General features: G+C 45.2%; 1 protein-coding gene across 3 annotated transcripts in view; it reads left to right on the forward strand.

Moving 5' to 3' along the window:
- The window catches only part of PKD2L2 (polycystin 2 like 2, transient receptor potential cation channel), a 1160187-nt gene that overhangs the window by 997399 nt on the left and 135502 nt on the right, over positions 1-27286 (forward strand). For all 3 annotated transcript variants that reach the window (XM_075601557.1, XM_075601558.1, XM_075601559.1), the window contains one exon: positions 24555-24672. In XM_075601557.1, the coding sequence (XP_075457672.1) occupies positions 24555-24672 (118 nt within the window). The remainder of the gene's footprint in view (positions 1-24554; positions 24673-27286) is intronic.

A 27286-nucleotide genomic window follows, 5' to 3' on the forward strand; every position in this document is an offset into this window, starting at 1 on the left:
CAGCCGCGTCCGCTACGTTCTCGAAAACGGGACTTAGAACATTTTCCCACTCAAAATCTTTGAATCCGGCTCGCGTCTATTCAGCACAGAGCATCTGTTTTGAATTTGCCACTGTTGGTTTGATGCTTGAAATCTGCGCTCTTGATTGGCTGCAAGCTTCTTATGGGTTTTAGTGTCCCATTCACAAACTTCTACAGCCTATCAGAGCGTAGGAATTTCCCTGCTAGCCACTCACTGATTTTCCGGTATTGTAAAGCTGGGAGGGCACCTTTTTCATTCTGCAAAGGGGGCATGTGCCAACCTGGCACCTCTGCCTCTTTGCATACTTAGCCCACCCACGCTCCACAGAGTCTGGGCTCTGGGAAATGGTGGCCGGATAGCCCTGTGTTAGCCCAGGATGCGGGTACTCAAGTAGAACTGCAGTACCTATCCTGGTCTAACACCTTGGCATCCCTGAGGCTTTCTAGTCCGGACTACACACAGGTCCATAGGAACCAAGCTTGGTAGCTATCTGGTCCCTCGGAATCCATGATGTGGAAATCCCACAGTTCATTCACAGATTATCAGTACATTATCAGTACATATCCCTATTAAAAATAACTGTTTAATAATACTGTGTCCTGTATCTTGTGTGATAAAATGGTTAAGTCCCTAATCTGGTGTCAGGGATGGAGTACAGAGCTATACTGCTTACACTCACTAGCCTCATCCTTGCCACTCTCTAGAAATAAATGTTAAACTTTTTACACACAAGAAATCCCTCTCAGCTTTATCACATACTGTATCTGGAGCACCCCCTGAACCCCAATAACAGGTTCAGGGTACCTGGACATGTATCTTGGCACCCCTCCTTATACTAGGGACCCCATTTTATATTAGGGAGCCCCTGTATGGTTGCAGTATGGTTGCAGGTATACATTAACCCCTTCATGCCCGTTTGCCTTTTCTGAATTGTCACGGTAGACCATGCTTATTAAGACTTTTAATTACCGGGATCATTGATTGAGAAAAGCAGAGAGATAAAAAAATAAATTGTGTTTATTCACATAACAAACGTACACAACTACAGTGGCGGCCGCCTCTAGCCTCCTGCGGCCATTTCAGCATGAAATTTAAAACCGCGGGCAGATGCAGTGTTTGATGCGGCATGTTCCGGCATTTAAAGCTGCGGCCGCGTGCATTGACAGTATTAGCACTGTGCTTATTTAATTGTTTTCAACTGTTTTCAACATTACAGTCTCACAGTGATGTGAGGTCTGTATTAGAGGTACACAAGCAAGCTACTTGTAACATTATGGGCGGCGTGCGTGCAACATTATGGGCGGCGTGCTGTATAAAAACTTTCACTGATAACTACAGTACTATTGGCGCTGTCTCCGCATGAATGAGGCATGAACGCGGTGAAGTGCGTTGCATTCGGAAAAAAATACCCAAACAAACCGGAGATGTTGGACAATAAAAGGGGCCATAACAGTATGTTACACAAATTACAGGAAAAATACACACTTACTTTGGAAACTGGGATAACAAAACTAATCTTTTCTAGTTGCAATCACACAGCAAAATAATTCCTGGCCACTTTTCCATCCTGTGGCCTCTTGCTGTTGAATTCTGGTCACTTAGCCTCTGAGAAATTTAGGCGATTTACTCAGAGCTGGAACTCCTCAAATGGGACTGAATCTCAGGTGAATCACACAAGATGGAACTGATGGAACTCATGAAAAACTTAGATGGATCTGATGGAACTGATTAATCTCACTCTCTGACTGACTGCTCCAACCTTTAAAAACTCCAAAAGTCTAGCTTTTCAGTCTGCAGCGAATCACTGCGTGGGAACTAAAACCTCCCACCTATGGCAAGGGTTGCCAGGCTCTCCAAAAGCTGGCACAGAGCCTCAGTATCGCAACTGAGCATGTGCAACAAAAATGTTATCTTCCCCCACCTGTCACCTGGCTTCAGAGTAGTGAGAGAACATGTGCCCGAACCACCATTTTGCCCACTCACTAATCGAACCACCCCCCCTTGGCTCAAATGCCACTACATCTGGCCTTGACCACATAGACCCTTTGATGTAGTAGCCATTAGCCCCCACTGAACAAATGCTCTCACACCTCTATTCTTTGAAGCTCAGAGGTTTTATTCTAGCATGAAACATTTTCCTTACCCCCTCAATAAACTCTCAGCCGCATAGGCACCGAGCCTGCTAGCCATGACTCCTAAATCCCACAGTTCACCCACAGAGCATCAACATATATACACATTAAACTATACCCATGTAATATAATATATTGTGGCCTGTCTTATGTGTGGTAAAATATACACATTCTGCTGCTACAATGTGCTACAGTTTTTTGATGCAGGAAATAGAGTGTAACTCAAACGGTTCCCCTTACACTCGCCTTCATCTCTTACACACAGCAACTGGATCTTTAAATATATTTCAAACCACTATAAACCTAGACGTCTTATTTTAATAAAACCACCCTCAGTGTTATACCTGCCTGGAGTGTGGGAATATACATTAACCCCTTGTGTCCCTGTTTTACTTTTTCCTGCTCTGTGCTGAAGCAGGGCATCCCAGTGGTGAGTCGCAGAAATGTTTTCAGGATGGGAGTTTGACTGTAGCAATGTGCTCTAGTGTATTCCAGAATCTTACCTGATTCCTAGGTACACTCTTGATGCTGTAGCAGGAATCCTGGCGGTGAGTCGTAAGAAAGTTTTCAGAGTCCGAGTTTGCCTGGGGCAATGTGCTTGGCTATATCCGAGAATATCACTCCATTCCCGGATCCAACTTTTGGGGTATTCTTTTTTGTTTTTTTTAGCATGTTCTTGTTTAGCGCTTCTTGTTTTACGTTGCACTTTACAGAGACATGTTGCAGGCACAAGTTCCTGCCTCATGGAGCTTACAATCTATGTTTTTGGTGCCTGAGGCACAGGGAAATAAAGTAACTTGCCCAAGGTCACAAGGAGCCGACACCGTGAATTGAACCAGGCTCCCCTGCTTCCAACTCTCAGTGCCAGACAGTGTCTTTACTCACTGAGAAAAAAGAAGAAATTAACTCTAACTATAGCGCTTAACCTATATAAAGTGTGGATTACACGTGAATAAATACCTGTGCAATAATGTGCAATAAACTAACCAATTGTGATGACAAGAGGCCAAAGCTGCCAAAGGCTTCCCACAATGCAAATTATCTCAAATCCGCATACAATACTGTAATGATGAAATAAGGATACCTGGCGCTTTAGATAACCATTGTGTCCATAAGAAACAAAACCAGTCTTTAAAGAATGTCCCAGAGTCCAAAACTTGAAATGGATGGCTGTGGGTTTTCTTCACTGCTGCTACTTTCCTATTCACAGGAGTGTCTCTTTCAGGATACAGTGGAGACAATCTGTGCTTTAATCCCTTTAACGTCCATATGTACCACGAATCCCCGTGTACTTCCTTATTCTCTTGGAATTTCGTGATTCCCAGAATCACCCGAACTCCACGAACCCCCAGAGAAGGAGAATGAACAATTGTGTAAGGGGATCACAAATTTATTAAAACGGCTTAAACAAGCCTACCAAACAGGCTAGGACAAGCCTGCAACGCAGGAACAAGTTAAAATACTACTCACATGTACTCACACGAATACATGCGATTCAAAACGACACAAGGATGCCGTCCGCAGCTTGTGTTGAAACTTCTGTGACTGCTCCGGCTGAGATACGCTCTCTCACTGCTTCACTCCTCCGGTTTGGTGTGTCTGAGTCTCCTTCCCCTGCTCTCTCACTGCTTCACTCCCCTAGTTTGGCATAGGTCTTGGTTGTCAGGGTATCAATGTGCATTCCGAATGTTAAGTGGGAGTCAAACCATAAGCCCAGGGGGTCAATTACCAGGATTCAGAAGCGTGATGTGACGCGATGATGTGTCGGTTACAAACCGGAACGTAGCCGAGCAGGGGAAGGAGACTCAGACACACCAAACCGGAGGAGTGAAGCAGTGAGAGAGCGTATCTCAGCCGGAGCAGTCACAGAAGTTTCAACACAAGCTGCGGACGGCATCCTTGTGTCGTTTTGAATCGCATGTATTCGTGTGAGTACATGTGAGTAATATTTTAACTTGTTCCTGCGTTGCAGGCTTGTCCTAGCCTGTTTGGAAGGCTTGTTTAAGCCGTTTTAATAAATTTGTGATCCCCTTACACAATTGTTCATTCTCCTTCTCTGGGGGTTCGTGGAGTTCGGGTGATTCTGGGAATCACGAAATTCCAAGAGAATAAGGAAGTACACGGGGGATTCGTGGTACATATGGACGTTAAAGGGATTAAAGCACAGATTGTCTCCACTGTATCCTGAAAGAGACACTCCTGTGAATAGGAAAGTAGCAGCAGTGAAGAAAAACCACAGCCATCCATTTCAAGTTTTGGACTCTGGGACATTCTTTAAAGACTGGTTTTGTTTCTTATGGACACAATGGTTATCTAAAGCGCCAGGTATCCTTATTTCATCTTTACTCACTGAGCCACTCCCTCTCCCTTTGTGTATCCCATAACTCTGGAACCCCGATACATAGACACATTCTGTGAAGAAATTCTCCGGCAAACCCACCCTGAAACTTACAGCCTAGAAATCTCCCGGTCGCAGCACCCCTGGAAAGGCAAAACACAAATATATATTTAATGTCGCATAATTTGCACACAGTCCCAGTAATGCATTTCTGACATCTGGTTCCAAGAGCTGACACTCTAGGACCTCAACACAAGGATCGGGGTAACCAAGGGTGGCTTGACCTTAATTGATGAGCCTGGTTAACTCCTTCACCTTCACAATGTTAATTAAATTGGTCTCCCGTGACAATAGCTAATTTAGCCCCCTTTCCCCATGCCTAAGGAACTACGCGTGCTGCTGTACCTGTTGGTGCACAGGAGGTCTTAGCCTCCGCTTCTAGGAGCCTGGGGTTATCTCTCTCTTTCCGTTCGGTGCAGCACATCCACCTATGGGGGTTCCCAACAGAGCAGGATGGTCCACATAGGACACAATTACGACTATACACTGAGTATACTATAACTTCTTTACTAAAAGACACTATAACAATAAAGTCACCTAAAATACAATATCCCAAAGTAATACGCAACAAATACCCAACACTCCGGTGTTGTTCCCCCAAAGTACTTAGGGTGCCTTAGGCCGCTATACACCCAGTTTCTATAGAACAGCCCCACCAAAAGAGTGAGATAGCACTACCCCCTGTGTGAATAATTGGTGCCCTTATATATCTCTCTTGGCACTCCTGAATCTAGGTGTCACCGTTGGTCACGGGATCAGTAATGTCCCACGATGTGGGGCCTCCGACACCAATCCCCTCACTCCTTATACACCCAGATCTACCTTGTGGAGTGAACTCCAGCTGGAGAGTCCCACCTAAACTGTCTATGGACCTGTAGCCTGGTCCCAGACCATAGGACACCGCGTGGCCGTAGTACATCCGGTCACCGGTGCAACAGCACTGATACCACTAACGGGGAAGGGTCCCTACCTGAGGCCTTCCCTGAAACACTTTTCTGGAGTGACTCAGGGCCTAGTTGGGGCCCAAGGAGCAAGACTAGGCCTAGTCCAGGAGGAACTGCTGTCACGGTGGACTGACCTGATCAACAATTTTATATTTTGGGGAACTAGATTGAGCACACAAGATGAGCAAAATAAACTGACATTTATTTCCTTAATAGACAGACACATGACAATCTTAGAATATACTTGACAAAACACTTACTGAGGGAGAGAACGGGATAAAATGTCCAGAGAAGAAACAAAGCACCGGAATATTGTCTTTTAAAATGCAGTCCTGATACAAAGGGCACAGCTTGCCAGCCCAATATATCCTGGAATAGTGCAAAATTTGTTCTGGTCCATTGGGGTTTGTTAGATAACCCCCCAGCACTAACGAAATCCTGAAGCAGAGTTCTATCCTTGGTTCCGATGAAATGTACTCATTGCGTTCTGGAATCGTTGTTGCTGCTCTTATCCGCTCTTAGAAGCGAGGTGGAAATTCAATCACATGGTCAAAGAAAGACAACAGGGATAGCTTGGGGGGCATCTTTATAGTGTCTTAGATCATATCTCCAACATACCCACCCAATCCCCTTCGTGGGAGTTTTTCCACTCACCAATCCCCATTGTGACCACAGTTTGCAGAGTGGGCACTATAGGGATTTCCGGTTGGTACAGCGCCTGTGCCAACCTGACACTTTAGCTGCTTACCATATGTGTACTCCCCTTTTCCCTGGCATCTCCCAGGCTAGGAGTTGGTTTCAAGTGTGTGAACTAGCCCAGATGGCTAACAGGATCTCCTATTCAGCGAGCATCCCGGCCAATTCACACCTTCTTACTCTGGGGGCTTTAATTTGCATAACTTCCCTAGACTGATAGGCACTGCCTCAACATGGGGTCTATGAAGTCTACATAAGAAAGTGCCCTCAGATCATGGGTGTTAAAACATTTGATCACTGGATGCATTACAAAGGCAAGAAGAAAAAATGTATCCTGCCTGTACAGTACTTTGAAAACTGCAACTAGAAAGGCACTTTATTACAAATATATGTTTTACTTTTCCTACAATTATATTTCTAATATGTGTGTGCTTGGGGTGTTACTCTGGGACTGCACACCAAATTTCAGGGTGCTAGCCCATTCCGTTCCTGAGTTAGGGGCTTCTCCTTGAGTCGGCAATGCTGGGCTATGGGTTTCTCAAGTCAATTGACTTGCAGTTAACCGAGTTCCCACGTCAATTGACCGAGTTCCCACACCAGTTGCCTGCCGCCTTTCAAGTTATGCTACTAACCGGGACTGGATACATTGTAACTGGTACCCACTTGAGACTGAAACCGCAACCCTTTGATTAATTTGACCTCGAGGTTGCGAGTTCAAGCCTCAGTAATGGATACCTATGTTACTCAACGGAACAAAGAGACCGCGCCACGCTTCTCCAATTAGCTTGCGGCTTGGCTCGCGCAGCGGCATCTTGTGTCCAAACACTAGTAATGCAAGTGTACAATGCAATACATTACCGCAGGTCTATATAATCCTGCAAAACGGGGACAATAAGGTACAGAGGGGAAAATAGTACATGGATAGTGCATATAAAATTGACTCCTTCATCCCCAATACGAAATAGGGCTATCCAGCAGAGCATATTGCTTTTATTAATGCGCTGATTAACCCCATTTTCGTTACAACTGCTTCCTGGACACTACCTACCCTCTTGCCGCCTTTCGTCCGACTGATGTTCGTGTCCCTAGCTTCGGAGGATATCCTGGTTTCCCCCTGGTACTCGAGCCCTATTGGCTGGGACTCCCCATGTTGTGTCTCCATGCCTGAGGATCCTGGGACTTGTAGTCACACGCGGTGTCTTGATGAGCCACTCTTAATTCACCGCCACACTATGCACACTGCGCATGCGCAATTCGCCATACTGTGCATATGCTAACTTCAAATGGCCGCCCCCACCTCCTGATACTATGCGGAGCTCCAGTTCACTAACCACCAGCTCCCCCACACCGGAGGTAGGAAAGGGGGACTCGGTACACTAACAATACCTTACCCTTTCCCCATTACATATCAAATAGACCAAACTTTATGGTAATAAAGGGGTTAACTCCCACATACCACCTTCTGGTGGGGGGATCTATCCACCTCCCCAAGGGCACCTATCTCCATAAATTACCCCTTCTACCACCATCCGAGGACCAGCCCCCTCCCCCCCCACCACACTATTACCATGTACCACTGTACAGTAACCACTGGGTTAAAGTATATTTAGGATTAAAATAGGATTTTGCAATATTATGGATAGAACTAGGGAACAGACGCTAGCAAATGATTTATAAGTGAGAAATAATGGATGTTTTGACTAATTACTTAGTTGTGTCTGAGATATATGAGATATGATTGCAATATTGTGAACAACGAAACAGCATTGTCTAAATTGTTGTGGATGTTCTTGTTCTACCCTATTTGTATATTATAATATACTGTACTGTATATTGTATACAGCTGCGCCAGCCTTTATTCTAATGCGGCCGAAGCTGAGCCGCTCTGATAACCGCGGCCAGACGTGTTCTGTTTTCCAACCGTTTAGAAAATGACTTTTATTTTCGATCGGTTTTCGATATGTTTGCGATCGTTTTTTTTTCTTAGATTTTATTGCATTTTTTCCACACAAGTGATACAGAATACAGTATACATTACATTCATTTTTAGTGTTAATCTCCGCTATAGACAGTACCGTATGTCAGCTCGTCAGACATATCCTGGTTTTTCGGGCCCTACTCGACCGGGTTGTTTTGGGTGGACTAGCAATAAAGATAATAACATAATTCACATAATATAATTAATTCAAATTGACAAACACAAAGACAAAATCAATAAAAAAATTAAAAAAAAATATTAAAAAAAATAAATAAAAAAAAGGAGGGTAGGAAGGGATGGGGAGGGTAGGAAGGGATGGGGAGGGTATGGAGGGAGTAAGGGGCGGCGTGGCCGAGAAAGGAGCATCCACTCGTGCTAGGTCTCACCACCGCTCCTAGTAAGGCTCTTTGTGGGTTGCGTCCTCTCCATTTTATCACCTCTGTAGCCTTTCTGTCTATTTGTCTGTGTAGTCGTCGTGAGCTGACTTTCCACTCCTAAAGAAGAACGCACCTGCATCTATCATAGCCAGATTGTGTTCCTCTCAACCCAGGGGATATCCGTCTGCGCCAGCCAAGGCATCCATACTTTGAGATAATTGGTGCTAGTGTTGTTAACTAGACTCGTCAACTTTTCCATCTGGCAGATAAACCACAATCGATTTCGAATCTTTGGGATACTTGGAATTTCGGGGTGTTTCCATAGTGCTGCGATCTCGCTCCGCGTGGCTATTGCAAAATGTGCTATTAGTTTATTGTTTGCTTTGGACAGGCCCGTTAGTGGTCTATTCAAGAGGAATAGCCATGGGTCTAGGGGAATAGTGAGGTCGAAGACCCTCAGTATCCAATTTCTAATTTCTTCCCATAGTGGGGAGATCCACGGGCAAGACCACAGCATATGTAACAGATCGGCCGATCCTCCGCACTGCCGGGGGCATAGCGAGGAGGATCCAGGCACGAACTTGGCTAATTTCATTGGGGTGAGGTACCACCGCATTAGGACCTTATATGCATTCTCCTTTAGTGTGATACATATGGAGCTTTTTGCCGTTGCCAGATATATAGCGTTCCACTCGTCGTCTTCTAATGTCTCTCCCAGGTCTCTTTCCCATTGGGTTCTAAATGACTGTGGCTGTTGTCTAGAGCTCGCAGAATCCACTACTTCCTTGTACAATTGTGATGTGAGTCCCTTTGTGTCGGTCTCTGCCAGACAGAGCTTTTCGAATGACGTCAGGGGGGGGAGGGGGGTATGGGGCAAATTTGTTATAAAATGCTCGGAGCTGGAGGTACCTAAAAAATTCTGAGTGGGGTATATCTTTTTCTAGTCTGACGTGATCAAACGTTTTAATCTTGCTATTGTATCCCTCCAGATCTTTGATTCGTATATAACCTTTTTGTTTCCAAATTGATGCATCTCCCTCTAGTAGGCCAGGAGCGAACTTGGGATTGTTCCAAATTGGGGACATTGAAGAATTACTCGTGGTGAGGGAGTATTTAGTCTTATTGGCCTCCCAGATAGACAACGAGTTGGTCATTGAGGAAAGCGGCATGTCAGCAGATCGTCGTGCTATTTTAGGTAGCCAAATCAAGTTGCGTATTTTCAAAGGAGCGCAGGCAGCACCCTCTAATTCCACCCACCGTTTTAGATGTGGATTGGATTTCCATTGAACAATTTGGCTTAATTGAGTCGCTTTGTAATATGAGAGCAGGCAGGGTACCGCTAGGCCCCCCGCTAGGACAGATCTTTTCATATTTAATTTGTTGACTCTCGGTTTTTTCCCTCCCCAGATAAATTTAGAGATTGCAGACTGAAGTGAGAACAAATCCTTCAGTCTGAATGGCACTGGAAAACGTCTGGAAAAGGTATAGGATACGGGGGAGTAGGTTCATTTTGACGCTATGTATCCTACCTATCCAGGATATTCATATAGAGGACCATTTATGGAGGTCAGCTATCAAAGTCCGAATTATGTTGGGGTAATTTGCATTGTAGATGTCTTTGGTGTTCTTGGTTATGTGGACTCCTAGATATTTTATGTATTTCTGTTGCCAGTGGAAGTTAAAATTCAGTTGCAATAACTTCTCTACGTGTCTAGGGAGATTGATGTTGAGGGCTTCAGATTTAGCTTGATTTATTTTAAATCCCGAAATGTTCGAGAATCTGTCCAATAAATCCAATAGGTTTGAGAAGGAGGTGAGGGGCTTTGAGATAATTAGAAGGATTTCATCTGCGTACAAGGCCGCTTTATGTGTTTGAGAATATACGTTTAACCCGGAGAGATGGAAAGCCCTGGTGTATTACCCTGGCGGTAGGTCCTGAGTACAGCGAGAGAATCGCTCTACTCACCTGATCCCCAAAGTCAAATGCCGCAAGCGTCTCCTCCAGGTAAGGCCAGTCTATCCTATCAAAAGCTTTTTCTGCATCCAGACTTAACAGCATACTTTGCGTGTTATTTATAGTGGCCAATTCTACCAGATCAATAAATCGCCGGGTATTGTCCGCTGCCTGTCTGCCTTTGATGAATACGACCTGATCTGGGTGTATAAGTCTGGGTAGGATTAGACATAATCTATTGGCCAATAGTTTAGCGTATATTTTAATATCAGTATTGATTAGGGATATGGGCCTATAACTTTTGCAGTCCAGCGGATCTTTACCGGGTTTATGGATTAATGATATAGACGCCTGTAACATCTCTCGGGGGATGGGGGCTCCTGCTAATATTGCATTAAACACGTGGAGCAACCTAGGGGCTAGTACTTTGGCAAATTACTTATAGTATAGCCCCGAGAAGCCATCTGGCCCTGGGGCTTTTGAGAGTTTGAGTTCCTTAATGGCTTGTGACACCTCCTCTATAGAGAAATCAGCGCCCATGGCATCACTCTCTGCCTCTGTCAATCTCCCTAGTTTTGAGCTGGCTAAGAAATCTCTCAGCTTCTCGCTCGTTTTAGCGTTATGTGCCACTTTCTCTCCATTATATAATGTTTCATAGAACAAACCAAATTCTTCTACTATTTTCTTAGGGTTGGCCGTGGGGGTGCCTGATTTTAAGCGTATAGCTATGATATTAAACTTCACTTGTCTGTCTCTTTTTTTTTCCCAATCTTTTTTTCCTTTATTGGAGACATATATAAGGAATACAAACAGTGGTTACAATCAGGTCAAAACACTGAGCGTCGATGGCACATGACTGTTGAGTATGTCGGGTGTCTCAATAAATCCTTTTCCTGATTATATAGTAGAAAAGGAGGGGGGGACAGAGGGTGGGAAGATAGGTGGGGACGACAAGAAGAGGGGGAGAAGGGGAGGGGGGGAAGGGATAGGGGGTCTCTCCGATCGTTCCCAAGCTATGGTTGTTTAGTTATTGGCTAGAACCTGTGGCAGGGGTAGGGCTCCTGAGTTGGGCCAGGGTTCCCAAATGTTGTAAAATTGGGGCATTTTTTGTTTCAGCATGGCCGGGAGTCTTTCCATATTCATAACCATGTTTATCCTATTCACTACTGTCCTCCTTGAGGGTGCCTTTACTTGCTTCCAGGCCACCGCAACTGAGCATCTCGCCGCCGTTAGTATAGCGGAGGTCAGCCTGGTCATGGGGGCTGGGAGGTCCTCTATTGGTTTGCCCAGCACGTATGTCAGGGGGTCCAGGGGGATCTCCAGACCTAGGGTATCATCCAGGAGTCTTTGGATTCTAGCCCAGAACTTCTGGATCTCCGGACATGACCACCAAATATGGGCCATGTCACCCTTTTGACCACATCCTCTCCAATACAGGTCATCCGTGCCGGGGAAAATCTGGCTCAGTCTACTCGGGGTCAGGTACCACTGAAATAGTATTTTATAGATGTTTTCTTTTGTGACGGTACATATTGAAGTTTTGGAAGCTGCTTCCCAGACGTCCTCCCAATCCTCAAAGTCTATTGGTGTGTTGAGGTCTGCACACCATTTTTGCATGTACAGTAGGTATGGGTGGGTGGGGGGAGGGAGGTCTCGGTTATTCTGTAGATTGCCAAAATTAGTCCTTTCTGGTATTCTCTTATTCAACAGAGGGACTCAAATCTGGTCCGCGGGGGGAATTTCGAGGTCAGGGATAGAGCTCCAAGAAAATGCCTTATCTAGAGGAATTTGAATATGGGGAGATTGGGGGCTGTCAATGTAGTTTTGAGCTCTTGGAAGGACAGAGCTTCGTCATTCTCCAGCAGATCCGCAATCATGCTAATGTCTAGGTCCTAGAATTGACCAAACTGGGTTCAGGAGCACCCAGGAGGAAATTCTGTGCTCCCGAGTATGGGGGTGAGTTGGGAGGGGGATGAAGTTAGGCCATATTTCCCTCTGTTCTTGAACCAAGTGGACCACGTGCATTTCATTGCTCCAAGCTCAAGCTTCTGAGGCCTTTTTTCCTTGTACTCTTGGGACCATAATAATACTGGGAGGGGGATGGGGGATGCGTGGTGTGACTCTATTTCTAGCCAGCAGTTAGAGCTCGGGGGGTTGTTCCAAACCACTGCTTGCCTGAGCTGGGCTGCTTGGTGGTATCTAACCATGTCAGGGACCCCCAGTCCTCCTCTTGTCTTTGCGGACAGGAGTACCAACCTCGGGACTCTAGGTTTACGTTGTTTCCATATGAAACGAAGGATATGTGATTGTATATTTCTTAATTCAGCTAGTGGAACTGGGACTGGGAATGTTTGGCAATAATACAATAGGCGGGGGCGGATATTCATTTTAGCGGAGACAATTTTGCCAAACCAGGAGATCTGGTATGTGTTCCAAACGTCTAGGTCCCTTTTGATTTGGTCAAATAGGGGTGTGTGCCACTTTCTCTCCATTATATAATGTTTCGTAGAACGAACCAAATTCTTCTACTATTTTCTTAGGATTGGCTGTGGGGGTGCCTGATTTTAAGCGTATAGCTTGGATATTAAACTTCACTTGTCTGTCTCTTAACGCTCGAGCCAGCATAGTATCCGGCCTGTTCGCTTTTTCGTAAAATTTCCTCTTAGACCAACTCAGCACGTTACAGTATCTGCCCTGGAGGTCAACAACATGTTTAATTCAATTTTGATATCTTTCAATTCTTGTAGGGTTTGCGGGTCTGGGTTACTTTTATGGTGTGATGTAAGGGAATGTAATCTCGGTTGAAGCTTCATAATTTTAGAGTCCCTTTCCCGTTTTCTCCTAGCTGTGGTGCTAATTAGTATGCCCCTCAGCGTCGCTTTGTGAGCCTCCCATAATACAAACTGGGAATCTACAGAGCCTGTGTTTGTGTGGAAGAATTTAACTATTTCTTCCTTTATTGTCTCATAAATTTCAGGGATTTTTAGGATTGATTCGTTGAGCTTCCAGTTCGCTCCTGTTCTGCCTGTACGGATGTGCTCGCACCTTAGCTCTATCGGTGCATGGTCAGACCATGAAATATCATGGATCCCAGCTCGGGAGACCAGAGGAACCAGTTGGCAAGAGATGAAAAAGTAATCGATTCTGCTGTAGGAGCCATGTGGGTGGGAATAGAACGTATAGTCCCTATCAGTCGGGTGTAGTTCTCTCCATATGTCAGTCAGTTGGTTGTCTTTGAGGCAATGCGTAAAGAGGTCCCCACTTTTGTATGTACCGCGCCCGTATTCCCTGATCTGTCTAGATTAGGTTGCATGACCATGTTGATATCCCCTGCGAGTATTACGCCTCCCCTCGCAACGGCGCGTAGAGTCCGAAAAAAGTATTCAAAGAAGACTGCATCCTGCTCGCAGGGGGCATAGATTGTGGCTATTTTGATGCATTGCTCCCGTATCGTGCCCACTAGGATAACAAAGCGTCCCTCTGTATCTCTTTTAATAGTTTGGGCTACAAATGGGATTTTATTATGGACAAGATGGCCACCCCAGGTTTTTTAACTGGTGCGGAGGAAAGGTAGAACTGGGCATAGTCTTTGTCTAGGAATTTAGGTGCGTTGGTCTTGCTAAAATGAGTCTCCTGTAACATTAGGACATCTGCGTGTTTTCTTTTATAGTCAGTGAAAGCTATTTTTCTCTTGGTTGGGCTATTAAAGCCCTTAACATTATGTGATATAAGGGTTAACGCCATCACTTAATGTGTGAGAAGTGTAACAAGCTAACGTTTGATGACTCACCCTGTCCACTTTGTCTCTTGTTCAACTGGCGGACGTTCTTGGTCTTGCCATCCGGTAAAGTTCTTGTGTTCCGTCCAGGCCGGCCTCCTCCCCCGGATGGGGAAAGGATTGGGAGGGGTAGGGAGGGAGGAGACAGTACAAGGGAAAACACATAAGGGGTAAAGCAAAATTCGAAACATAAGTTAAACAGCTTTGTAATAATGAAAAAAAATAAAAGAAAAACCAGCGCTCCCCTCGGGGTCCCCCGAGTGGCAGTCTGACCCCCAATGGGCAGGTCGGTATTCCTGACCTTCCAAAACGGCCGGCTTTCCTTTCCCGGGACCGACCCCACTGGGACTTGTTTAAGGTCCTGATTCGTTTGGGACCTATGTGAGGAACACATGTACGATGTCGTGGGTGAATCCCACCGGCGCATAACTGATAACCAACTTAACCTTAAACTGCAGCGTCATTTTTAACTTCATAGCGACATACAGCAGTACCTAAGTTATAGTGAGTGCATATCCATATATATATATATATATATATATATATATATATATATATATATATATATATATATATATATATATATATATATATATATATATTTATATATATCTTAACATATAAAATCCAAAGGTTGGTACTAGCTGCGGTGAATCTGATTGGTCCTCAGCCTGTGGCCAATCAGATTGGTGGGTGTGACGTCACCCAACTGCCACTCTCTTCCCCTCGGCTCGTGCCAAACGCGCCACACGCGCCACACACACACCACACACACACCACACACACACACCACACACACACCACACACACACCACACACACACCACACACACACACCACACACACACACCACACACACACACCACACACACACACGGCGCTCATCTCTCCCCTCCCTCCGCTCATCTCTCCCCTCCCTCCGCTCACCTCTCCCTCCACTCCGCTGATCTCCATCCCCGGCGGGGGAACAGGCAGCGTCCAGGCAGGCTGCAGCTGCCTCGCATCATCTCTCCCCTCCTTCCGCTCATCTCTCCCCTCCCTCCGCTCACCTCTCCCTCCGCTCCGCTGATCTCCATCCCCGGTGGGGGAACAGGCAGCGGCCAGGCAGGCTGCAGCTGCCTCGCATCATCTCTCCCCTCCTTCCGCTCATCTCTCCCCTCCCTCCGCTCACCTCTCCCTCCGCTCCGCTGATCTCCATCCCCGGTGGGGGAACAGGCAGCGGCCAGGCAGGCTGCAGCTGCCTCGTGTCATCTCTCCCCTCCTTCCGCTCATCTCTCCCCTCCCTCCGCTCACCTCTCCCTCCGCTCCGCTGATCTCCATCCCCGGCGGGGGAAAAGGCAGCGGCCAGGCAGACTGCAGCTGCCTCACGTCATCTCTCCCCTCCCTCCGCTCACTTCTCCCCTCCCTCCGCTCACCTCTCCCCTCCCTCTGCTCACCTCTCCCCTCCCTCCGCTCACCGCTCCCCTCCCTCCGCTCACCTCTCCCCTCCCTCCGCTGATCTCCATCCCTGGCGGGGGAACAGGCAGTGGCCAGGCAGGCTGCAGCTGCCTCGCGGCGTCTAAGATGGCGGCGGACGGAAAAAACCCCTTCCTCCCTCGCGGTGCCTAAGATGGCGGCGGCCGGAAGGACCCCCTTCCTGCCGCGCGGCGCCGAGTGAGAAGATGGCGGCGGCCAGAAGTAGAGGTAGATGTCGCGTGTGTGTCACTCTAGGTGACGTGTGTGTGTGTGTGTGTGTGTGTGTGTGTGTGTGTGTGTGTGTGTGTGTGTGTGTGTGTGTGTGTGTGTGTGTGTGTGTGTGTGTGTGTGTGTGTGTGTGTGTGTGTGTGTGTGTGTGTGTGTGTGTGACACTGTGTGTGTGTGTGTGTGTGTGTCGCCCCCCCTGCCTTTCACCCCCCCCCCTGCCTTTCACCCCCCCCTGCCTTTCACACCCCCCCTGCCTTTCACGCACCCCCCCTTGCCTTTCACGCCCCCCCTGCCTTTCATGCCCCCCCCCCTGCCTTTCACGTGCCCCCCCCCTGCCTTTCACGCTCCCCCCCTGCCTTTCACGCTCCCCCCCTGCCTTTCACACCCAACCCCCTGCTTTTCACGCCCCCCCCTGCCTTTCACGCCCCCCCCTGCCTTTCACGCCCCCCCCCTGCCTTTCACCCCCCCCCTGCCTTTCACGCCCCCCCTGCCTTTCACGCCCCCCCTGCCTTTCACGCCCCCCCTGCCTTTCATGCCCCCCCTGCCTTTCACGCCCTCCCCTGCCTTTCACGCCCCCCCTGCCTTTCATGCCCCCCCTGCCTTTCACGCCCTCCCCTGCCTTTCACGCCCCCCCCTGCCTTTCATGCCCCCCCTCCTGCCTTTCATGCCCCCCCTCCTGCCTTTCACGCCCCCCCCCTCCTGCCTTTCACGCCCCCCCCTCCTGCCTTTCACGCCCCCCCCTCCTGCCTTTCACGCCCCCCCTCCCTGCCTCCGGGCAACGCCGGGTATATCAGCTAGTATATATATATATATATATATATCCATACATATACACATATATATACCCCGTAATTGAATGAACTCAGTTATTTAATCTTATAATTAACATCCTGAACATATTTAACCTATTAACCCTATATAACATATGAACCATAAATAACATATATAACCAATAACATTTACAACAGATGCAACATATATTCTATACCGTATAACATATATAGCCCCATTGAAACTTTATTAGGGAGGGCTCAACGATAAAAGGTGTCAAGTAAACTGAATCTTTGAGTTTGAATTATGATGTGTCTATGTAACCATGTAACCGCGTGCACATGCATATAGAAGCATATCCGTATGCATGCACCCTGCGCCCTAGGGGTATCATGTACACTGCACACCTATATACAACAGAGCAGGCATACTTACACGGCCATACCCATACATCCAACACGCAGTGCACACACAGCACACAATACACACAGCTCGCAACTCAGGACGCATACAACCAAGCCAAACCACGGCCCACATCCCAATCAGCCATGCACCTCCACCAGCGCATGTATCCAGCTCTATATTAGCTGACACAGCATTTTGGGGTTGCTGTTTGTACTTGTGTTTGACACGTGCCCTCTATACCCATCTGTTCCCCCCCCTTCTGTTCTCTCCCCCCCTTTCTGTTCTCCCCCCCTTCCGTTATCCCCCCCCTTCTGTTCTCCCCCCTTCTGTTCACTTCTCCCCCCCTTCTGTTCACTCCCCCCCTTCTGTTCTCTCCCCCGCCCCCCCATCTATTCTCTCCCCCCTTCTATTCTCCCCCCTTCTATTCTCTCCACCCCCTTCTATTCTCTCACCCCCATCTGTTCTCTCACCCCCCCATCCGTTAAACATTATGATGACCTGTTGAAAATATTTATTTGAACTGATAATCCATCATACAGCGCTCTCCCCCTTGCCCCCGCACACACACAAGGATAAAGTATTTCTACTTCTTATCTACACCTCTCCCACACCATTCTTTTGTAATGGGTGGCTTTCTGGCTGTGATCTTCCCGAGTCTGTCATCACATTTCTGCGCATGCGTGTATGACTTCCCATTAAAGTCTGAAAAAAAAATTCGTTTCTCGACATGTGCCTGCATAACAATTCTAGATATTCTAAGAATTAATCACTACTGTAGCTTTATAATTCTACACTAGTCATGTACGTACTTTATGAGGTGGGTGGCATACTGTGATTTTTATTTGGGAGTGTGGGGTTCAAAACATTATGATGACCTGTTGAAAATATTTATTTGAACTGATAATCCAGCATACAGCGCTCTCCCCCTCCAACCCACACACACACGAGGCTAAAGTATTTCTACTTCTTATCGACACCTCTCCCACACCATTCATTTGTAATGGGTGGCTTTCTGGCTTTAATCTTTCTGAGCCTGTCTCATTGGAACCTTGTTGATACGCATATTTCTACTTCTTATCGACACCTCTCCCAAACCATTCATTTGTATTTATTTGTATTGGCGAGAATGACTCCTCCATCCACCCCCCAACCCCGAAGCCATTCATTAAAATCTTTGAGACTTTGTTTACGGTAACGCATGCACACATGTGATAATCCTTTCCCCCCTCACCACTATTTTCTCTTGAAAAAATACTTTATTCATGATTCCCGTGACAAGAAAAGAAAAGTGCTCAAACTACTGCACACTAGTACAGTACAGTGCATAAGGCTACAGCATGTGACTTTGTGCATTATATTACTGCCAAAGATGACGATGCATCCTGGTCCTGGTCCATCTTCTTGATGCTGCTCTCAGATGTGGTTATATTGTGATTTTTCTCTAGAGCGTCCTTGACCCTTGTGGCACTCCTCTCATCGTTCTCTTCACTTATTTGGTCAACCAGAAGAGTTGTCGCCCTATAATGTAAAGGAAAAACAACAATTAGTTACAGTAGGCTACTAGTACATACTGTACTGTACTGGATTACTGGCAGCTATATTCATCTGTGATGCTCCATCATTTATGCTCAGGCATACACTATGGCGAAATATATATAATATAGTTATGTAAATATACAGCTATATAAATTTTTATATATATATGTAAATATATATATATAGTTATATAAATACTGCTGCGGCACAGTTTATTCGAGCATTTGCCCGTTCTGTGCCGCAGCAGTAGCCTGGCGCGCGCCCGAGAGTGACGGGCGCGCGCCGAAGCAGCGGAAGAGCGCCCTCCGATCGGGGCGCTCTCCCTACCGCTGCCGGGTCCGCCGGGTCCCCCGGAACCCCCTGCCGCTGTCCCGCGATCGCGGGACACCAGGGCTCCCTCGGGGAGCCCCTGGACGCGCGTGCAGGGGGCGCACGCTCCCGAAGACGCGTGACCGCGCGTCTATGACGCGCGGCACGCCGAGGGGTGGCCACTAGCAAGCCGGGAAATCTCCCGGCTTGCGGATCTGGCCGCAGTGTAATAAACTGTGTCGCCAGTGTGTATACAGCTATATAAATTATAATAGAGATATTTATATATAATATAGTTATATAAGTATACAGCTATATAAATTATAATAGAGATATATATAGTATTGTTATATAAATATACAGCGATAAAAATAATGTGTGTGTGTGTCATAATAAATGTTAAAAATGTGTGTGTGTCATACTGTTTACAGTAAACAGTATACTGAGTACTGCATTGGGGGTTGTGAGTGAGTCATAATGAGTAATAATGAAGTGAGTCATAATTAAGGAAAGCGGTGCAACATACAATTTTTTTATCTCAAATAATTGCTAGGAATAAGGTTCTGTTAAAAACAATAAGCCATTTAACCAGTAAAAGTGCTATTACAGTACTGTACTGTAAAGAAAACATATTGAAAATACTTTAATTACGCAGTAGTAACAGTTGGTGTCTGCTTGACATTTCTGGCCTTACTGTGGGCATGATAGCTCACGGTGGCTGCTGGTACAACGAGGCCCGAAGTACTTAACCAGCGTTGAATATCTGAAATTCGGTGTCCTCTCTTGTACATATCCTGTATTCTCATGCTGAGATCCTTAGAAATCTTTTTAACCGCCATCGCTGCGTTTAGAAAGAAATACAAGCACAAGAATGTATATTCAATGTGTTATCGATGTGTATTCAATGTGCAGTGAATCAACAAAATGGATGGTGTATTTATACTTTAATGAGTCTCATTACAGTACGCCCACTTTTAACACCTGCACCTCAATCACAATAGGGACACAGTGTATAAAAAGTGACTCAAATTGCATAGCCTACCACACTCTGATCTGTTTCTGAACTTGTTCTTGTCCAGATATTGGATTGTGCTTTATTCCATCTGCATCCATGGATCAACCCCGATTCTACGGACGCAGGAACCCACTCTCTTCTGCCGTGCCTGCCGTGCCGAAAAAGTGAAAGGTCGGATGCCTTTTCCGAGCCAAACCCAAAGCGAAAGGCCAAGGGTAATAAAGAAAACATTCTGAACGCTCCAAAGGCTAAGAAGCCTGGGCCATATTATGTCAAGAAGAAATTCGCTGATGTAGAAAAAACGCAAAACCAATGGATGCCACCCATCGACAATGCTGCTCTCCTCGGAACCCCCAGGCCACCTTCTCCTGCACCCATCGACGATGCTGCTCTCCAGGGAACCCCCACACCACCGTCTCCTAAACCCATCGACGACGCTGCTCTCCAGGAAACCCCCAGGCCACCTTCTCCTGCACCGATCGATGACGCTGCTCTCCATGGAACCCCCAGGCCACCTTCTGCTGCACCCATCGACGACGCTGCTCTCCAGGGAACCCCCAGGCCACCTTCTCCTGCACCCATCAATGACACTGCTCTCCAGGGAACCCCCAGGCCATCTTCTCCTGCACCGATCGCCGAAGCTGCTCTCCAGGGAACCCCCAGGCCACCTTCTCCTGCACCCATCGACGACGCTGCTCTCCAGGGAACCCCCAGGCCACCTTCTCCTGCACCCATCAACGATGCTGCTCTCCAGGGAACCCCTATCTCATCCGCTCCAGCACCCATCCACTCAGATGTCCACAGCACTCCTAGCACAAGATCCAGCTCGTTAGCCCGCATGCTGAATGGGTTCAGTGTTGATATCCCTGAGAACTCTATAGTGGTAAAGATCGATCTTCTCTTAGAGACCAGGCTAAATATGGATAGGCAGATGGAGAAGATGGAGAAGCGTATGGAGAAGATAGAGACTGACATAGCGGGGATACATAGTTTGCTTGGAGTTCCTGCCCCTGTATGTCAGACGCAGGAGCAGGAGGGTGGCACGGATGTGACCTTCACCCTTCCATCACTAAGCGCACCCCCTCCATCTGAAGAATATGTGTACATGTATGCCATTGACGAGGTTGACAACCTCGTCAAGACTACCCCAGGAGATGACAACACAGATAAGGTGACTAATAGAGGAGAAACAGCAGGAAAGCATCCTCCCACACCACCTACCCTCACCCGCTGCCACAAGCACACCAGCTCCCAGAAGCACACCCGCTCCCAGAATCACACCCACACACGTTTTGAAACGGTGCCCGACATCAGCTTGCGCGACCTGCCCCAGCAAATCAGGGAGAAATATAGGGTTGCAAGTGCTGGTATCGCACAGAGATATGCCATGTACATCTTCAAACACCACGTAAGTTATGAGGTGTACTGCGGGTGGACCCACAATGTGAATTACGAAGGGAGTCGCGTCAAAAAGGATCTTCCTGAAAATGTAAGGAGAACTATTGTGGAGGAATTGCGGCGCTATTTTACAATTACCGATCATTTAATGAGAATCGTGAGAGACTCCATAAATGGCATTTTGAGGCACAAAAGGGCTCGTCCCTGGAAGGACAGACTGGTTGGTATTGAATTCGCTGCGTGATTGTTCGTCTAATCAAAAGTTATAAATAAATGTTTTTACTTACAAATAAATTTAAAAAAATGTTGATTCTTTTAAATTGTGTCACCTTTTATAACAATGTTTAAAAGTTATAAATAAATGTTTTTACTTGTCTCTTGTTCACATACACGCATGCGCATAAATGTGATGACAGGCATGCAGTATGCGTTTCAACAAGGTTTCATGAGACATACTGTACTCTAGGCATGCGCATTAAATAAAAACAGTATTAAAACAATACTGTACATACAGGTATAGAATACACATACTGTATACTGTAGAATAAATACATACTGTATAGAATAAACGATTATAATTTTTTATTTTTGGGGTTTCTTATACAGTATGTAAAAAAGTATTGTATATGAAAACAGCAGCATACTGTTTAAGGTTTTCTATAAAGCTCACAGATATTCTATCTTAATCAATAAAAATGGCACTGTCACTAAATTGTTGCCTCCAGTACTTGGATTTTAAAATCAGATTCATCAATGCGCAAGCAACGTTACAAAAAGCGATATTATCCATCGAAATCCCTCCATTTGCCGTTCTCCGCTTGATGACAAAGTTTCTTTTCTGAGGAAAAATAAAATTATTACTGGTACCGTATGTTATATTTTTCAATTATTGCTGCTGATAGATTGTTCTGTTGTTCAAAATTTATAACATATTGTCTTAACTACAAAAAAATATAACAAAGTTGAATATTTTAAAAATTGTTTTATTGTTTCATTGTGCAACCTTTTATAAAAATGTCAGTGTTTTCTAAAACATACTATACAGTAAGTACTGTATAACATTTCACATACTGTAATGGTTGGTTAAAATTAGTCAGTCCCCTAAAGAAGTTCCCACAGTCAATCCCCATAGTCCCCTCAGTCAGTCCCCATAATAATTTTCTCTGGGGGCATCTCTTGTTTACATACACGCATGCACCTAAACGTGATGAAACGCATATGCGTTTCAACAATGTTCCAATGAGACATACAGTACGCGCATGCGCCTACAGTAGCTGTCCACCAATTGTTCAGTATCAACTGTTGAAGCTGATCAGGCAATGATATTGCTGGTCTACATTTCCTCGAATTGTAACTAAAATAAGAGAAGTAAATATCCATAAGCAAAGCGATTGATTACAGGAGAACGGACCGATCTTCAGTAACTAATCACTTGACTGTGTGCATAATGTATTGATTTTTTAAAAACAGAATAAAATACGGCAGCTGTACTGAACCCTCACCATAGACTTTGCTAATCAGTTGGCGCCGAGCCACTGCCACCAATCCCGTATTCTTGATTATACACGTAGTTGACAGGTGACAGCGGGCCTGCTACACCTGTAGTTGAGAGCTGATGAAGCTGGAAATATTTTTGGTAAATGCAAACTTCCTGGTAACTGTATGTGAAATCTTGCTCAGGTTGCAGGTATCCAGGCGGGGACAGATAGCAAGGGTTGCTGGTCACCAGGTTTTCACTGACGGTTGGACCGTTATTATAAGCCAGTGCTGGCACTGGCGCTGGCGCTGTTCCATTCCAGGCCTAGGACTGATGGATCTTAGTTGGTTTACCATGACCTTTCTCCTTTTGATGTCTCCATGATCAAAGATACTGGAAAACTCTGGCAACACACACCAATACCCTCCTCTAACTCCGGGTGCAGGAGCAATGTGAAAAAAAAAACGGATCGATACATAACTTTTTCCTTATTGCACGCTTCCACACACGAGCATCTGGTAAAAATTTGTAAAAGTCATAATTTTCGATACAATATTGATAAATTTGACCAACTGTGGCCATATTATCCTCTGCTGCATTAATTTTGGACGATATTAAATAAGCGCACGTTATGTCGGGCTTTTTGCACACAGACTGCGGCGGTGTATTCATTGCAGGACAGGAGAAATCCAGTACAGTTTTGTAAAAAAGACACTGCATTTAGTTTTATTATGAAACGCCTAAATTGATACAGTATTGTAACTTCTTCAGTACCAAGGTCAATTCACAATGGACCACTGTGGGTTTTTTTTTTAAACACCTGCAAGTAGATACATTACTGTAGCACATTAGAATTCATTACAATTCATGAATATCTGCCACCTGGCGCATACACGAAGAATTGCCCCCAATTAAATCCGAACCATTATAATTAAACAGATCAACCGCGGATCGGCCGGGTGCTGGGTGGCGCGACTGCAGCATGAATGTGGCATGAATGCGTCATGAATTCAGCATGAATGCGGTGCAGCGCGTGGAATTTAGAAAATGCAACCTCTACGCCCCGAGAAGTTTTAAAATAAAAGTTGCCGCAGCAGTACATATATGAAATACTGTAGTTTGTCAATACATAAATGGCCAAGGAAAATATGTACTGTATAGTATCAATTCTGACCAGATCCTTCTGTAATCTATAGCCAGATTAGGAACACAAGCAAGTAGCATTTTCAAAAGAATGAATATTATATTTAATAAAATCCCAATAAAACAAGTAGTTACAATTTGTCAATAATCAGCAATTGATGTTATTTTAAATTAATTTCTCATTCATAATTTAGCAATAATATATTTAGATTAGTGTTAATAATAACTGTATTTCATATAGCTAATTTCTCCCAATGGAACTCAAAGCGCTTCAATCAAGGTATAGTGCGCAGTACGCAGCACATAGGAAAACCTTTTAATAGACACATTAATTGCCCAGATGAGCTTACAATTGATTTTAGTGCCTGAGGAATGGGGAGATAAAGACTTGCCCAAAAACACAAAGAGCTGACGCCGGAAATTGAACCAGTTTCCCCAGTGTCTTCACTTACTCAGCCATTCCTTAATGTTAATATTGATTAACATATTTTATTGTTTTTGTGTATTACATTACATTATTTCTCATTATTTCTACTGTAGAAAGGGATACTCTGTTGCTGAAACTGAAGATATTCTAAAAACATATGACCTAGATAAAGACTTACAAATTTCAGCAGCGGAAGGAAAATTTGCAAAAGAAGACTTGAAAGAGCAAGAGGTAAACTTTAACAGTTTCTTTCGATTATGTGAATTTGACTATTAAGAGATTATACAATTAACTAGACACTGGTTTAAAGTTTTTATTGACAAAACTGCACTAAACCATCATCAAATAATATGATTCTCAAACTCATCAAGGTTCATTGTTCGAGATGTGTAACCTTTTTACTCGCTTAAACACACTTTGCAAATGTTACCCTTTTTAGATCTACAAAAAAGTTTACTTTGATCAAAAAGTTCACAACAAGTTTTCTTAAATGCTATGGAACTTATTCAATAACTGCCAAGCGGCCAATTGGGCAATTTTCAGCCAAAAATTCATCATCCGCTTCATTGAAGAATGTCGTTCAAAAAAGACTCAATCTGCCTCTTTGGAGATATAGAATAAGCAATTAAAAGACAATGAGCCTTGCAAATTCAATTTGTTTCTACTAGTTTTGCTTTAAGAATTTAAAAGATCCATAAAAAAATATATATATATATATACATATATATATTAAAAGTCACAGAGCAGCTATTTCGTCACAAAAAACGACATGAAAAATGTTAAACAATTTGCCCAATTTCTTTAAAACCTTTGACGTGACAAGAATGATCAAACTTTTTTGCAGGTTTCTCAAACTTTTTTGCGAGTTAGGCTGAAATTGTGTCAAAGCAAATCTTTTCAGGTTTTCTCATCTCTAGCTTCAACTAAAAATCCTCTTATTTTGTGAGTAATGGATATATTTGTGACAGTGAGTGGGTACCAGGCTCTCAATAAAGGTTTAAGCCTGTTTGGTTACCTATGATCAATGTACTAAGGTTCAAGAGTGTTAGATCTGGAGCCCAACAATTGTACATGCATGTGTAAATGTGCGTCAATAAAGATTGTTTTAGTTTTTGCCTTTCCAGGGGTGCAAGAAAGCAGGGATTGCCGGATATCTGTTTATTAATGGGGTTTTTTTGTGGAGAAATTGTTGTCAGATTGTGCCTAGGTAGTTGGGGTCTGGAGTTGCCAGTTCCCCTAAAAATGTACACAAAAATCATGCCTAATACTCGGATACATGTAGGCACATTGTCCCAGCAATATCTCCCCTTAAAAACGCTTGCATGACTCACCGCTAGGGTTCCCTGTTTCAGCATTGCCCAGAAAGCTAATTGGGCAAAGGAATGCAAAGTGTTCCTGTAACTATGAAGGGTCCTAGGTGTGACGGTGAGGGGGTACCAAGGCCAATAATATTATGCCCAGCTGGGTGCCCCTGAGCCATGTCGGGGAGTTTGAAGTGTTAGCTCTGCAATACAGTTATGGCATGTGCACTGTATTTCAATAAAGATGTATGTGTGTGTTTTACTGTTCCAGGAGTGCCTACCAGCGGAGATTCGCAGGGCATGAGTTTAACAGATGATTTTTTTTTTTCAACAAAAGTTTTTATTGGGTGTATAGTACATGCACAACACAGTCTACAACACACTGTCTTACATTTATGACCACACTCCCCCTTATTTTTTGAGTGTGAACCAACTTGACTCACAAGGATGACAGACTGACTCACAAGACATAAAACAAGGACACTTGGAGGGGGGGACTCGTTGTCTTCTTTGATCTCCGCTTCTTCATGGAGAGGGAACTCTCCTCGGGTCCCAGGCCCACTAGCAGAGCAGTATTAATTCCTGTCAGCCCTACCTGTTCTCTGCCTATTTACTGTCTGTACTGACACTTCAAAGGAGAATGCATCTCGGGCTATCAAAGCAATATGGTGGCGGCATCTTCCCCAGGAATATCAGATTGGGCCAGCCACGGAGCCCAGACATTTAGAAAGTTTGTGCCGGTGTCATTAACCACGCTCGTCAATTGTTCCATCCGGCACACGTACCATATTCTATTCCTAATTTTCGTGATTGTGGGTAAATCTGGTTGCTTCCACAATGCTGCGATTTCGCACCTCAGGGCTGTTGCAAAATGTGCAACCAATTTATGCGCCGGTCTGCTTAGCCCCCGGGTGCACCTGCCTAGCAAGAACAACCAGGGGTCCAAGGGGACCACGATTTCGAGAATTCTCTGAAGCCAATTTCGAATATCCTCCCATATTGGGGCCACCTTGGTGCAATTCCACAGCATGTGCAGCAAGTCTGCTTGTTCCCCACATTGTTTCGGGCACAATGGAGGGTAATCCAAAGGTATTGGGGTGAGATACCACCTCATTAGGACTTTATATGCATTCTCCTTTAAAGTAGTGCACATAGAGCTTTTTGCCACTGCCAGTACTATAGTGTCCCAGTCTGCGTCCTCTAGCGTCTCCCCTAAGTCCAACTCTCATTTAGTTCTATAACTAAGTTCAATGTCGTCTGATGTTCCAGGACAGACCACCTCTCTATAAATTCAAGAAGTGAGTCCCGTGATGTCCGTCCCTCTTAAACACAGCTGCTCAAAATTTGTGCGCCTGGGGCGTTTTGGAGTTTTAGTGTAAAATGCTCGAATTTGGAGGTATCTAAAAAATTCAGAGTTTGGCAACTCTTTTTCTGATTTAATTTGTTCAAAGGTTTTTATAGAGCTTCTACCCTCCAAATGTAAGAGCCTCGTGAGACCCTTCCGTTTCCAGATCGCCAAGTTTCCGCCTGACAGGCCCGTAGCG

Source organism: Ascaphus truei, chromosome 5, assembly GCF_040206685.1.
Source record: "Ascaphus truei isolate aAscTru1 chromosome 5, aAscTru1.hap1, whole genome shotgun sequence".
Lineage (NCBI taxonomy): Eukaryota > Metazoa > Chordata > Amphibia > Anura > Ascaphidae > Ascaphus > Ascaphus truei.